General features: G+C 50.7%; 1 protein-coding gene across 1 annotated transcript in view; it reads right to left on the bottom strand.

Moving 5' to 3' along the window:
• IGF2R (insulin like growth factor 2 receptor) overlaps positions 1-16085 on the bottom strand; it is a 101460-nt gene that overhangs the window by 57484 nt on the left and 27891 nt on the right. Inside the window, exons 3-10 of the mRNA XM_043456983.1 lie at positions 14837-14961; positions 13187-13285; positions 7181-7313; positions 6617-6746; positions 4711-4816; positions 1549-1711; positions 1224-1395; positions 288-391 (exon numbers count right to left, since the gene is read on the bottom strand). Coding sequence (XP_043312918.1) covers positions 288-391; positions 1224-1395; positions 1549-1711; positions 4711-4816; positions 6617-6746; positions 7181-7313; positions 13187-13285; positions 14837-14961 — 1032 coding nt within the window. The remainder of the gene's footprint in view (positions 1-287; positions 392-1223; positions 1396-1548; positions 1712-4710; positions 4817-6616; positions 6747-7180; positions 7314-13186; positions 13286-14836; positions 14962-16085) is intronic.

The following is a 16085-nucleotide window of genomic DNA, read 5'->3' as shown; positions in this document are numbered from 1 at the left end:
AGACTTGTTGAGCAGCCCAGCTCACTGGCTCCGTCCACACCCTGGTGAGAGCTGAACGCGGGACAGGAAGGCTTTCCCAGCAAGCCCAGTGCCAGGCCCACTCCCAGAACAAACAGAAAATGGAAACAGGATGTGTGTGTCCACCGTTGGCGGTGGTGGGTGGGGGGTCCTCCTGCCCGCTACCACAGACGGGGCCTTGTGGGGCCCTGTCTGCAGGAGAAGGTCTGACGGCCCCTGCCAGCCCTCTGCGTCCATGGACCTGGCCCACCGTCTCCAAGCGCACTCACCTGCTGTGTGATTGCACTCGAAGCTGATGACACTCATCCGCTGGAAGCCGGAGCTGCACTCTTCGCCCCCGGAATAGATCAAGGTGAGGTCTCCATCCGAGTACCTAGGTTTTTGTAATATACACACACACACACACACACGTTTGGTAGAACCAAGAAAGAAACTTGAACGTCTAAGACTTTCGCACACCATCCACAGATCAGCACAGACACAAACAGCTGGGGACGCGCTCCCGCCGTCTGGGGCAGGACGGTCCGGAGGAAAAGAGCTCAAATGGATGCGCTTGTTATCCTCTCACTTCAAAGTGATAACTGGCTGAAAGAGAGCAGATGGTTCTGCTGGGAGCATTAGGACTCTGCTGCTCTCATTTTGGGGTTCTGTACAAAGTAATTTATGCCCAAGACGGCACAGCTCTGCCAGCAACTGCCACAGAAAGTCTGACAGAGGTACCCGGATGACAATTCCAGAGGACTAACGCTTTGATAAAAGCTTTTGTGAAGGTTAATTCCTGACTTCAGGGGTCAGGAGAATTGTACTGAATGCATTCTCCTGGTTGTTCAACACTTGGGTGTGAAGCCAATGGTGCTTCAGATTTCTCAAACCACCAGAGGAAAAATCAAAACTTCTAAGGAACATAAGTTGTAAAATGCAAAAGCCATATCAACTAATCAAGTAACTTTGCTACAGTATGGTTCCCTACAGACAACAGATGATAAAGCAAACCATACCAACAGAAGCACTTGTATCGTAAAGCTAGGAAGAACAGCCACCTGGGTCAGCGACAAACGGTACTTGCCTGACCCAAGCAGGAAAAAAAATGCCAGCGTAGCTGACTTCCCTGAGGAAAACGGAAGCAGGGGGCAGGCAGGGGAGTGTGTTAGGCTTCAAAGGGACACACAGGACGCCCTTAAGAGTCACGCGGGGGTTGTACACACCGGAGGGTCAGGTTCTCGGGTCTCCCGGCCGCTTTGACTTGGGTGGAATCTGCCTTTTTCACTTGGCACACCGCAGCATCTTTCTTACTACAGATGGACACTTGGCTTCCTCCGCAGATGCTCAAATAATACATATACTCGTCCGCCTCCGAGGTGTAGTATGAGTCTGAGGCTGGGGAAAGCGGGGGGACACACGAGAAGGGGTTTTGCAACGCGCACAGGTGCGGGAGAGCCACAGAGCCTCCCGTCTGACTTGCAGCGCCCGCCCCAGGGCAGGGGGCGCTTGGCCCGGGCCCCGCCCCAGCCCCCAGGGCCCCCCGCTCACCTCCCACCCGGCTCAGCGGCTGGAGGTTGACGGCCACGTCGTGCTGCGCGCTGCTCAGGCTGCAGTTCTGGCTTTCCAGGTAATCCCTGTGGCAGGCATACTCGGTGACCCACTCGACCTCAAAGCGGCAGTTGGATTTCGCCGTGAGCTTGGGAATGGTGCCCTGCCGCGAACCCAGAGGAAAGGGGAGAAAGATTCGTTTCATTCACGTGGCTCAAATGCAGTTTCTCTGCTTCTGGCAACGCTCAAGGGCATGCTGCCGGGTTCTGACATTGTTCTCGTTCTGGTACCGCCATGGCCCTTAACGGATTGCGATGATTTGTCTTATAACAACTCTGCTTCCTCGCAGCTTTTCCGGTCCCTTCCAGAGTCACACGCAAACTTCAGCCTGGGAGCCCGCCCTGAACGCGGTCCCCCCCGCCCCACCATGCCCCTGGCGAGCAGTCACAACGTGCGAAGGGCCGCGGTCTCTTCACTCCTTTCTGTCACAGGTGCCACTCAGCCTGTGCCAGATGGACCTCTGCCCCCAGGGGGTGGAAATCACTGCATCTTCAGGGGTCAGGAGAATTGTACGGAATGCATTCTCCTGGTTGTTCAACACTTGGGTGTGCATCTGTGCACCTGGGGAGACAGGCCCTAGCCCCTCCTAGGATGTCCATGGGGGAGGTGGTCCCTAGACCCCTCTTATGAAAGTCCATGGGGGAGACAGTCCCTAGCCCCTCCTAGGAATGTCCACAGGGGAGGTGGTCCCTAGCCCCCTCTTATGAATGTCCACGGGGGAGACAGTCCCTAGACTCCTCTTATGGATGTCCACGGGGAAGACAGTCCCTAGCCCCCTCTTGTGAATGTCCACAGGGGAGACAGTCCCTAGCCCCTTCCTAGGAATGTCCATGGGGTAGATGGTCCCTAGAGCCCTCTTATGAAAGTCCATGGGGGAGATGGTCCCTAGCTCCCTGTTATGAATGTCCACAGGGGAGACAGGCCCTTGCCCCTCTTAGGAATGTCCACAGGGTCTTGGGCAGGCTTCACTTGTACTCAAATCAGTTTTGCTCCCAGGTGAGGCCAGGCTGTCACCTCCCCCAAGCCCACCCTCCGAAGGGTGCTGAGGAGTAAGTCACCGTTCACGGGGACGCGATGCCACGCTTCTGGCCGTCCCTGGGGGAGCGGTCCTCTCCCTGGCCCCAGCATCAGGTGCAGCCGTGCTGCCTCTGGGCACCTCACGCTGCCAACATTTACCGAGCACCTGCTGCGTGCCAGGCATGGGACCGAGAGCCAGCTTCACGACCACGTGGTTAGCGAGCTGCAGAGGTCCAAGTCCAGCCCTGACCGCTTACTCGAAAAATCGATGCCCTAACTAACGCCTTGGCTGAGGGCAGCCTGACAAACAAACAGAGACATGGGCTGAGCGAGGGCGGCCGGATGCCCAAGGCCGTGTGGGGCGTGACCCCACATACATGGGGGGTCAGGAAAGGCAGAGGCCAAGGGGCAGAGCGGGGGCTCACGGCAGCGGCCAGGGCTGGGTGAGCAGGGGGCGACGGTGGCTGGTGCGAGGCTTCTCTGGGTGATGGAAAAGTTCTGAGGCGATAATTGTGCAATTCGGTTAGTGCACTAATAACCATTAAACTGCACTTATGCTGGGTGAATTTTTACAGTATGTAAATTCAAGTAAAGCTTTCTAAAAGATTTATGTGACAAGGTGAACGTTTTACTAAAGTTCCAGCTCCTAAAAGCATTTAATGAGCCGATGAAAATGCTTCAATAAACCTCCTAAGTATGAAGGGCCCCAGGCCTAAGTCACCCAAGCTCTGCCCAGGCGACAGTCAGGCTGGACACAGAACCTCATAAGCTTCAGGGAGGACACACCGGCCTCAACCGCCTCGCGTCCCATGGAGAAGGGAGGGGAACTCCCCGCCGTCTCCCTTGTGAGAGTGTAGAATGGAGCTCACTGGATGCAGCACAGATCAGAGGGGGAAATGCCGAGACCACTGCCAGCTTAGAGCATCTCACGGGCTCCCTAATTCTGATTCCAACTTGTAGGACGCAAAGAAGAAATACACAAATACATGCCCAAAAAAAGTATAAATGACACTCCTCACGATCACCTTCAGGACCAGCGTCGGCTACTGGCCCACCAGGTCTTGGCTGAGTTGACACCACGCAGCCCCAGAAGTTTGGCTGGACCCTCACTGTAGTCTCATTCTCCAACCCACCTCCCACCTACAACACACACACACACACACACACACACACACACACGCAAAACAGCCAGCTGCCAGCCAGAAAGCAGAGCAAATTCCACGTTTGTTTGGGGGAGGACATTCTTTGGCAAAAGAATTCCGTTCCTCCTACTTCATTCTGCGGGGAGGACAGACAGAAATAAATTGGAGGAAAGCCCTACCCTTCCTCCCTGGGGACGCCTCCCTTCAGCAGCACTGCCATCTGCGAAGACACTTAAGTCGCAGAGGACCTGAGGGACTGCGCTGGCCCGGGGCCCAAGGGCACAGCAGACGCAGGCCCTACCCTCAAGGAGTTTACAGCGGGCACTGGAATTTGAGTAAACAGCCAGAAGACAGAGTCATCAATCTGCCCGTGGGCAGGGGAAGGGTAGGCAGGCAGGTGAGGGGGCCACCGCGCTCCTCTGGAGGCTGCAGGAATCTCCCTTCGGGCCCTCGTTTTCCCTACACCGGTACCCACCCCCAGAACCCCGGCGCGCGGTCTGCCAGGCCTACACGCCATCTGCACCACTCGTTTCTTACTATGCTTCTATACAAACCGCTGAGCCATTTTGACCTTGCTTCACCCGAAGCAGTTAACAGACACGTGAAATCCACAGGTTCAGGATCATATGTACATTTTTTTTTTTCAAATATTTACCGACATCCGCCTCGCTGTGAAGTTTTTTTTTAAAAAAATAAATCTGTCCCTGAACCACTGGGATGTCATCTCGCGCGACCCTTGAACGAAAACACCATCCTTCGGGTGTAGACGGAGGCCCCTCGGGGTGGTTGCGAAACAGCACACAGCCAGCGAAGCATGTGCAGCACTCAGCCAGGTCCAGCCCCGGGGCCTCTCGGCCCAGGACAGCACGTCTCCTGCATGGGGCCCCCGGACACGAGTCCGCTGAACGCCGCTGGGGCATAGAGCTCAGGTCAAGCCACTCACCTCTCTGCGCTCCGACGGGCACACAAACGTGATGGTCACCGCCGGGCTGTGGCCATCACAGAAGTCCGGCTGGCTGGCCCCTTCCTTCACGTAACTCAGGACGAGCCTGGAGATGCATTGGGAAGAGAGGGTTAGGGTGACCAACGCAGACATCACAGCCCTCAGGGCCCTCATTCAGGAGAGAGGAGGACAGATGGTAGGTCACAGACATAAAAGAAACCACAGGACAAACTCACGTTTATTTTCATTTGGGGGGATATAAAATTTAAGCGAACTTCAATGAGTGGTGTACTTTCTTAAAAAACAAACAAAACAAAAAAAAGTCAAATAATCACCATGTAAAACTTAAGTTCTTAGAAAAGCTGTTGGGAGGACAAGGAACAAAATCATAAACCATCTAACAAAACAAAACAAACACAGCCCAGCTGGCCAAGTGCATTTCAGCCCACGAGGCTGCAAGACCACTTCCTTTCTAAATGACAACTTTTCAGTGCAAACCAAGGACTTTCTTTTTTAAACCTGAAGATCGCGCAGAGCACACTGGCCACATGGCCTCCCACGGGCAGGCAGGCAGACCCTGGCAAGGCCCACGGGGTGCTGGCCTCGCTGCGGGCTGCAGCCACAGAGACACCAAAAACAGACACCCTTCCCCATCTCTGAAGGTGACCTCGGGCGTTCGCTCTATGCCCACATGCTCCAGAGTCCTCTCCAGCCCTTGCCAGTGGGAAGAAGTGCCTGTTTATCACTTGAAGACAGGGTGAGAGGCTGAACTCCGTCCCCACAAATTTCACAAGCGGAAGCCCCAATGCCCAGCACCCCCCCACGTAACTGTATCTGGACATGGGGGGCCTTGGAGGAGGGGATGAAGATGAGGTCGCTGGAGTGGGCCCCTGAGACAGGACAGCCGTCCTTATAAGGAGAAGGGGTTCGGGACACAGACACACAGAGGGAAGACCGTGAGGGGACATGGGGAGGAGGCGGCCGTCCACAAGCTGAGACCAAGGGTCTCAGGAGGAGCCCCCCCACCACGCCCCCCGCAGACACCCCGCCTCCAGAGCTGAGAGTGACCTAGTGGAGCTGCCCAGGCAGCCTGCGGCACTTTGCTAAGGTGGCCCTGGCAAGCGAACACACTCGCACACGTGGGAATCTCCCAGCGTGCTTCAATTTAGGTCACGCGCCAGTGTTTTCTGGGGACAGAGTGCAATCTATAATTGCACACGCTGACACACCACGCGTTCCAGACGGGAGCAGGTGCAGCGAGACGTCTACCAAAGGGCCCGGGAACAGTGAATAAAAATCCTCGCTCCAAGTTCAAGACGTGGTCACGTGCGACCCACCGGAGTGCAAGCTCTCTGCCAAGCCAGGGGCAAACACAAGTCAGGAGGAGAGCGTGTGTCAACAGCACAGCTCCTTAAGAGAAAATGAACAACCCCTGCCGGAAGCTAGGGGGCCCAAGGGGGGCTAGGGGGCCCACCAGACCCCAGTCGGAAAGCAAACTCCACCCAGAAGGACACTGGCAAAGTGGCCCTCCTGCCGCTTGCCCTCCAGGACTGTTTTTTTTTTTTTTAAAGAGATAAAACTATGAACATAAAACCAATGACAGGGGAGATGAAGCATGGCAGATACCCAAACACACCATAAGATAGTGGCAAGTTCATGAAATGGAACCCATATGGATGGATGCAGGCTGCATAATGATACATGTGTTCCTGCTCTAAGAAAGAAATGATTAGAAAGTCACCAAGAATATGCAATTCAAGCAATGACCAGTAAGTTTACAAGCACGTGTGAAGTAGTAGTCCCTTGGCAAGGACTTTCTCAAGCCCTGTTGCAAAGGGGTATTCTTGCAGCTCCCCTGAAAAGTCAGGCTCTTGCTGAGGACTGCCCCTGCCAACAGCAGACTGACCTGTCATTGCTCACGAGCTTCAGCCCCTCCCGGGGCCGGCCCACGTCGAACGCCCGGTCCCCTCTCACCAGGCAGGCGGCCGCACCGGTGGGACACACACGCACTTGCGGACTTGAGGCCCGGAGAGCATCTGTCAGAGGTAACACAGGACGCTGCATCAGACCACGTGCTGGGCACAGCAATCACACTCAAACCTTGGGTCCAGAGTCTCTTGTAAAAACCGTCAAATTTTCTTAAAGTCTCCAATAAAAAGTAATAGAAATTTGGAAACTAAAACAAGTAGGATCACATCCTGAGACCCTGGGCAAGCCAACGCCCACTCTGAAAGTGGACAACAGGATGAGCTCTCTGCCCAGCCAGGAAGCGAGGATGCGGCAGCAGAACGCTGGCTCTGCCCCTGGTCCCTTCCCAGGAGGGGCTGGGAAGCAGGGACACGGAAGCTTGTAAGGGGTGTACCCGGTCCTCCCAGAGCCACAGGAACCCTACGGGGCCAGGGCAAACGCACTGAAGCCTCCGAAGAAATCCTTCCCCCCACTCCCACCCCCAACGCTCTCAGACACACACCTATGTCCCTGCAGACATTGATGAACAGAGATGTGTCTGGGTCAGAGTCATCTACCAAGTAAGCACCGCTGGTCTTGATCAGTGGGTTTAAATCGTGCTTCTTGAGCTCTCTGTCGAAAGCGTAACACGGCACCTGGGAGAGAGAAGGGAGGAGGAGGGGCTTCCACACATGCCTTCCGGTGGGGGGCCTGCGACCTCCGCCACGTGACCCCTGGCTCCATGCCTCAGGGTCTCCAGTGAGGCCCCCGAGGACGGCACAAGCAAGGCCTGCAGGGCTCCGGCTGCTCCTGTGAGCGTCTCCTGCCAGCCCGCTCCCCCCGCCGCCACAGGGTCCGTCCCCGCCAGGGTCCTCACTCACAGCTCCCTGTCCCTACCCTCCCTTAGCGACCGCCTCACAGCACCCTGGCAGCAAGTCCGCTCCTGCCTGCAATGAGCTCTTTTAAGGGGGCCTCTGGCTTCCAGCTTCCAAGTACCCGACTCTGAGCCACCATCTCTACAGCCACCAGATCAACCCTTTCACAGTTCCACCGAGTCACGAGAGACTGTCATACGGAGTGAAGGAAGTCAGACAGAGGAGAAATGGCGTATGGTGTGCCTGATGTGTGGACATCTAAAGAGACAAGATGCAGCTGAGTTGACTTACAAAACAGACTCAGAGACTTCAGACAATGAACTCACGGTTGCCGGGAAGGAGGATGTAGGGAGGGAGGGTTAGGGAGTTTGAGATCGACAGGTACACCCTGCTGTATTTAAAATGGACCAGCAAGGACCCGCTGTAGAGCACACGGAACTCGGCTCAACGTCCTGTGGCCGCCTGGATGGGAGGGGAGTTTGGGGGAGAATTGGGTGCCTGTGTATATGTGGCCGAGTCCCTTCGCTATTTAACCTGAAACCATCATAGTGCTGTTGATCAGCCATTCCTCAATATAAAATAAAAAGTTTAAAAAGGAAAAAAATCAAAAACAAATCAAAAAATTTTTTTTAAAAATAAAATTCCCTCCAGTCACATCACTCCTGCTCAAAATCCACCAGAGGAGGGGAGTTTGGGGGAGAATGGGTACATGTGTATATACGGCTGAGTCCCTTAATCAGCTATTCCCCAATATAAAAAAGTTTAAAAAGAAAAAACTAAAAAAAAAAAAATTTTTTTTTTTTTAAATAAAATTCCCTTGACTCACATCACTCCTGCTCAAAATCCACCAGGAGCCACTTCCCATCACAATGAGGGTGCGATCCCAGCTTCTCCATTGTCTCTGACCCTGGGGACCACTCCATGCAGCCACACTGGCCTCGCGGGGCACTTCAGCCCAGGGAAGTGACGCTGCCTCTGCTGGAATGGTCCCTGGCATCCCCTCTCACCGCGCTCAGGCCCCGGGGGAAGCGTCACCTGCTTGGCGTGGCCTTTTCAACATCCTGCCTTTTTCTTCATTGCACTGGTGTCTGTCACCCGACACCCTAACCTGCCAACGCGCCACTGAGCCCCTGAGGACGGGGGAGCTTGTCGCTGCCAGGGCCCCAACAAGGCTCAGGACACAGCCTGGAGCTGACGGGGGTCTGGAGCTGACGGGGGTCTGCAGACACTGTTTCACTGGCACGAAGGAAAGTTCCTCCTCTGGGCATCCGGCCCACGCTTGTGAGTGTGTGTTAGTCGTTCAGTCACCTCTGACTCTTGGCCACCCCAGGGACTGTAGCTCAGCAGGCTCCTACATCCATGGGATTCTCCGGCCAAGAATACTGGAGCGGGTTGCCATGCCCTTCTCTAAGGGATCTTCCTGACCCAGGGACTGAACCCAGGTCTTCTGCATTGGCAGGTAGATTCTTTACCATCTGAGTCACCAGGAAAACCCTACGTCTGAGGATTCTAACTCACACGTACTCTCTCATCTCTATAAACAAATGGCCTTCTGTTTTTAAAAAAATCAAGGACTAAACCAAACCATCGCATTGTACACTTCAAATATAAGCTATTTGTGAATTACACCTCAATAAAACCGGCAGTGGGGAGGAAAAAGGGGTCTGGGGGAATGTCACGCACGAAACCCATTATAGCTGGCAAGACCCTGTGCTTTCCAAGCTCCACCAAACTATGCAGGCAAAGCATTCAAGCCCACAGGTGTGCCCCTGATAAAAGCCCGGTCACCCAGTTCATGTGAAACAGCCCCCAAATCTCAGCTGCAAAGTAATACACCACATCATTTTAACTGCCTTAGCCAAGAAATATTCTAAAAACTCGTGTTCTCTGCAAATCATTTCAAAGGATCGATAGTCTGTTTCATCATTTCCAGTGGGTAATTTTCCTTAAACTGTTCGTTTGGAAAACTGAAGCTATTCATAGGCAGGTTCATTTACAAAGGTTAACTGCTTCATGTTAATGTTTAGCTTTTAAATGTTTCTCGGAAAGATGCTATCAACCCTGCAGGAATGCTCTGACCCACTAACCCTCTTCCCCTGTTCTGTTTGCAGAGACTTCAGAGAGAGCTACTGGATTAAACCCAAGGACTCGCACCCCCTCGGCAGAGGCGGGGGAGGGGGACCCAAACTCCTGTCAACCAGACCCTTAGAGCAAAGCCTCCCGCTGCCTCCGACACTGACCAGACAGCCCGATGCCAGCCAAGGAGGGCGGGCACAGGCGCAGAGCGGGTTGAGGGCAGGAGGCCAGGACCCACGCCTGGCACCATGTCCTGCCGAAAGGCCATCGAAGTACAAGAGCGGGATGACTGCAGACCGTGACGACGCCCCGGTGGAAGTAACCCAGGTCCCTGATCCTGCAAATTCAAAGCCTGCCAGCCCCTAGCAGAGTAATACAATCAACAGAAATGTGTTAACTCAGAGGAGGGGGGTGGAATTGGGCTGACTGGTGAGATAGGAGACAAGAAGCAACTTTCCAGCTACAAGATGAAGAGAGAGGGCAGGAGAGCACCCAGCAGGCAACGGGCCGGCGGGGGGCGGGGGGGGGGGGGCCCACCAGCCTCAAACTAGCTCCGTGTCACCTCAAGGCTAGAGGGATCCCCGTGAGCCAGGCCTACAGACCCCCCAGCTCAAGGCCACAAGCAACTGCTGGCCGTGTCTCGACGCCAGGAAGGAACAGGAGACACGCCCGACGCAGCGCCCCCCAGAACTGGAGCGAGCGTCGGAAAAACAAGCAAGGCTCCTGGGGAGAGTCCTCCCACTTCCTGCTCCACTGAGCCGAGCAATGGAGACATTCATCAGCCCCGGGAATGCGGCGGCCGGAGAAGGGGGTCTCTGCCAGCTCCACACACAGCACACTGAGTCAGCCTTGTTAACGGTGCACGTCTGTACATTAACCATATTTATGCAACTCCGCTAGGACCATGCGCTTTCCAGGGCTGCGTTTTCTGTGCTCCCTAGGGTGGAATGGTAAGGGGTGCCTGTCCACGATCTTTGAAAGAAATGACCATCTAAGAGGACCCCACCGGGATCCACTGAGCAAAGCACGACACGGGTGGGTTTAAACGGCACTTTCTGGAACCCACCCCCGCCCTGTGCTCTCTGCCCATCACTCCACTATAAATCTGACGAAGCCAAACCAACAAAAGCAATGAGGAGATACTAATAACGGGTGGAAATCAAGACCACATGGCCACTAAACCAAGTCTAGGTTGTTTTTTTTTTTTTTTAAAGAAGAATGATGAGTGTTTCTACATTTAATATAATTTTTGAAGTTATATAGCCTATAAGATGCGATCAAATCCTACTGAAGACAGAGAAAAGGGAATACACTTTCCTATGACTTGCAGGGGTGAGAGCAGCACTCCTGTTGTCAGTTGCTCAGTCGTGTCTGACTCTCTCTGCGACCCCACGGACTGCATGAACTGAACCCTCCAGGCTTCTCTGTCCACGGGACTCTCCAGACAAGGATACTGGAGTGGGTAGCCATTCCCTTCTCCAGGGGATCTTCCCCACCCAAGGATCGAACCTGGGTCTCCCATGTTGCAGGCAGACTCTTTACCAACTGAGCTGCCAGCGAAGCAACAGGCTCTTGTGTCCTTTCTATTCGTCTATACCTAAGGCAGAGCAGATGCCCTCCACACCTTCAGTCTATGGGCTCCCTGAACGCAACCGCGTTTTCAAAATGTAATGACATTCCTGATGCTTAGCCCCTTCTAGAGATGAAAACTCAACAGATAAAAGCCCTGCCGCCAACCAGGCCCAAAGAAAAGGTCACTGGGAGCAAATCAACATTCCCCCTGAATCTTTCGATCAGCTTCTAAGAGAAGTTAAACATCACTTTTGAGAAAAACATAGGCTCTAATCTCCCCATTTCCACCCCCTAAAACCACCCAGGTCCAGGGTCAGCACCCTCACTCTGTAAACATGTTAGGCTTTGTGAGTGACGCAGGTCTCTACTGTGTACTCTTCTCGGCTTTTTTTTTTTTTTTTAACAATCCTATAAAAATATAAAAAAAAAATCTTAAGTCTGAGGCCGCACAAACACAGGATGCAGTTTGTGACTTCTTGACCTACAAACACAAAGAAAACCAAAAACAAGTCACCATTTCTTTCTTTGGGGAAGCAATTATTCTTTAGGTGGTAGGAGACAACTGTCAGTTCAGCAAAGCAAGGTAAAAAAAGAGACTTGGTTAAAACAGGAAAAATGGGGGTAATAACTATCGCTTGGAGAGGCAGAGTCCGAGAGAACCTCCACGGGGCCTGGCGTCTCTCAGGAAAGCGGAAGGCACCTCACACTGGTTCAAGGATGCTTTACCTGCCGCTAACCAAATATTGGCAAAGAGTCTGAGCTAAGTTTTTAAATGCAAAGTTTAAATCTGACACCATCTCCTACTAGTGTTATTTCATTAGATCTTATTTCCTTCCACAGTTCGAACTTCCTTCCCAGTGAACGTTCCTTACACACAAGGCAGCATTCCGACTATCTTTTCTTTTAGAGTTGGCCACATCCGAAGAATCAGTGATAGCTCGGTATTTGTAACTTAACGTGGCTTAAAAAAAAAAAAAAAAGTCTCTTTTTGCCTTTCTTAAATGACAACATATTAGGCCATCAGGTAAAGTGACTGATGACTCCCATAACTGATCACTCCCAGTTCCTAGCTCCTAAGAGGGTCTCTGAACTCAACTCTACAGAACAGAAAACGAATCTAGAGAAAAGAGAATACTCAACCCAGTTAGACTATTGCCTGGGTGAACACAGGAAAGCCACCCTGAAATTCCAGGGTGGTGGGATGGGAGAACTGCAGAGGAAAGGGCCCTCTGCCCCCTCCACTGCCAGGGAAAGGCAGAGGCTGCAGGTCAGAGAGGATGGTGCTTCATCGATCACCAGGAACATGTGCCAGATGCCAGAGAAAGAGAGGAAACAGCACGGTCATCTGGTCTCTGAGGTGAGCTGGCACGAACGTGAGGGCCAGACACCCCTGACCTGGATCCAGTATGCATTCAGAAGCCACTCCAAGGCCAAGGAAATGGTCTCTGCAGGCGGCGTGGTGATCTAAACCCCAAAGTCAACTTGAGACTTAGTTCTTGAGATGCATGGCATCAGAAACCAGGAACTCACTTGCTCTACACGAGTGAGCCATTCCATTTCCAGTCCATCCTGTAAGTTTAAAATGCCCTGTCCTAAAAGTAAGAACCATCCGGGACAAGTTATCAAGTAAATCACACGGTGTGCATGTGCCTGTGTGTATGTGTTAGTTGCTCAGTTATATCTGACGCTTTGTGACCCCATGGACTGTAGCCCGCCAGGCTCCTCTGTCCATGGGATTCTCCAGGCAAGAATAACTAGAGTGGGTTGCCGTTTCCTTCTCCAGGAGTTCTTCCCAACCCAGGGATCGAACCCAGATCTCCTGCATTACAGGCAGATTCTTTACCATCTGACTATCAGGAAAGCCCAAATCACATGGTCTCTCTGTTCAAGTGGAGTTTGAAAACCAAAAACAGATTTCTACCTCAAAAGGTATGTGTCTGCACCTCAAATGCTGAAGGTCCCAGAATGTACTTCACAAGCATGCAACCCTGAAGGGCCCTTGTTACCTCTTTATTTGCTTTAAATATATCCTTCTTGCAGGCTGCAGTTGTCCTCCACTCGAAATAATGCACACAGTCTGTAGCAGTTACAAACTCGGGAGTTCCCTATTTTTAAAAGAAGTAAAAATAAGTTAGCATACTGCATATTGTAAAATGTTCCTTTTCTAAAGTTGGAAACCGTGAAGGCTAATGAAAAATTTTAAACTAGCAGCAGTGGGGTGGGGGTGGGGGGTGGCACACAACTGCACACAACTGTTCTAGTTAACAAGGTCACCCGAGTGAGAAGTTCCCAAACTCAAAACTTCTGAGACAAAAGCTTCATAAAATCATGATGGAATTTGGCTCTAACTGATCCAAAACTGTTCTACTGCCCCAGCTATGCAAGTACAGTAAGCTCATGGGAAGTAATCCTTGCAGACCTTCCACTCTCAAACTCCAAATGTTCTCTGAACCAAACGCCAACAAAACCAAAGCCAGAAAATGTGACCTCATGCTTCCTGGAAGCCGCGGAGGAGGCCCATCTGGACCTGACCAAGCTCATACACCGGCCTTCCTTAAACGCCCCCACACTGGAGAGGGGCCCCTCCTAACAGACGGGGACCAGCGATGACCACGGTGTGGCTGGTTGATAAGACCCAGCGGGAACTTACCCCTACACTCCCATGAGCAAATCTGAGGAGTTCTGCAAATTCTGGTTCTTGTAGCATGAACACAGAATTCCTCAAGAAAAGTTAGTTAAAATTCAAATGACAGCTTACTCTGTAACTCAGACCTCCAGATTTCATACCACTGCAAAAATAGATTATTTCCCAAAGTTTCAACATGGACAAGAGTGCAATGGACAGTCTGGTCCAAAATTAACAATATCGAGTTATATTTTTCAAGTTCTTCACACAAGACAGGATGGGCTTAAAAATGCAACAGTCACAGCACCAAACTCTAAAAATGATATTTTAAAGCAATCTGGTAGCTACGTGAGCTCCACTCTATCTGATTTTTCTAAACACTTGGATTCTTACTCTGATTATAGAACACTCGTAGAACATGTATACAAGTTGTTTTTCCTAAAAGCTAGCAATCATTTGCTGAGAGTCCCTTTCTAAACAGTAAAGATTAAAACCAAAATATCACATACAATATGCAGAGTGAGGACAAACTTCATACTTTAAACAATTATGTTCCATTTCAACACTAGTAATACCCCGAAAGTTGGGCACCCCATTACCCACTGGCCAAGGTTTCTTCTTGATAGATGTCAGTTTGTCCAATTTAATGTAAATGAGAAAAAAAAAAAAAACATTTAAGAACCAAATACACTGCCCTGAAAACTATCAAAAGAAAATGCAGAAAGAAAAAAAAAATTATGCCTGCAACATAAACATTAAACAGAGTTGCGAGTTTAAACACACTAATCTTTACGACGGCGGTGTACACAGGATGTGGGTCAAGTTTCACTTAAACATTTTAACTATAGGCTTAGGATTTGTTTACTTATTGGTTTTTAATGATGATGGTCATTTGGTTGCGGTTTCTGTTTATCTGTTCGCTTGAGTTTTTAATTTTAGTCACTTGTCTTAGAATACAAGGACAGCAAGAACGCCCCAGGGACAAATGTTTTTAAAAGAAAGATTATGAAGTGACTCTGCATGGACTCACCAAGGTTTTCCCACATAAAAAGGTGATGCTACTCTGGACTTTGTGATTTGTGTTCTGCTGCTTACAGTTCACGGTTGTGTTGAATTCCAGAAGAGACCTGCTTGCACTTTTCAAAACAGAGTCACCTATTCGGAGAGAAAAGAGCATGAACAAGCTAGAAGACATTCATAACCAAATGCTATTTCCAAGCAGGAGCAAAAACGGCACTTCTAAAAATGGCACTATAATTCTTCTGAAAAGCTTACAAAGTGTCCCTTCCCCAGGATTCTCTGTCTCAGGAATGCCATCCCCGCCCCACCTCCTGCTGTTCAAGCCCCAAACAAAATGGCACTAAGTCCTCTCTCTCTCTCATCTGTCAACATGGGCAAGTTCCAGCGCTTCTACCTTCATCTCAAATCCGTCCACGTCTCTCCATCTCTACGACGACTGCAACCGCTGTCATCCGTGTTCTGGCTGCAGCCTCTTAATGGGGCCCCTTGCCTCCAACCCCTGCCTCGTCCCTCACCATCCTCCCTTTCCCACCCCTCTTGCACCAGTCTGATCTTCAAAAACATAAATCAGAATATATAGTTTGGCTGAAGAAATCCTTCTATAACTTCATACATACACACTGTAAAAAACAAAAATTTTTAGAACAGTCCACAAATAGGGTGATCACTTCTCAGTTTGCCTGGGATGTTATTAAAAAAAAAAAAAAACAAAAACCTATACAGTATCAGTGATGATAGTTGGCACAAGAACAGACAGACTGGGACAGAGATCAAGACACCAGAGCAGAGAGCACAGTCACCAGGACTCTTGCGTCAAACTTTGATATGTGATGGACCACGTCAGTGAGCAAAGAGACTGTTCAGTAGATAAAGCCGGAAAAAAAATAGCAATCTGTACTGGCAAAAAGATAAAAACTGAATCCCCACTTACCACTGTATACAAAAATCAACTCTGCACGGATTAAAAGATATAAACATGAAAAACCAAATTCTCTTAATAAAATATGTATGTAGTTATCTTTTAAATCCTTAGTGCAGCAAAATATTGAAGACTCAAAAGCATTAACTACCAAAAAAAACTTTTTAAAAGTTTCCATTCGTCAAAAAATACCTTAAGTAAAACAGAAACAAATTATAAACTAGGCGATACATTGAGCTGGCAAAGAGCTAGCATCAAGAATATATATACTCATACATAAAAACAAAATCATTTTTTAAAATTTTAGGAAATAAAAGGAAACAAATGACCTCTGAGAGAA

Source organism: Cervus canadensis, chromosome 33 (assembly GCF_019320065.1).
Source record: "Cervus canadensis isolate Bull #8, Minnesota chromosome 33, ASM1932006v1, whole genome shotgun sequence".
NCBI lineage: Eukaryota > Metazoa > Chordata > Mammalia > Artiodactyla > Cervidae > Cervus > Cervus canadensis.
Note: the sequence above shows the minus strand (reverse complement) of the source record. Positions and strands in the feature narration are given on the sequence as shown.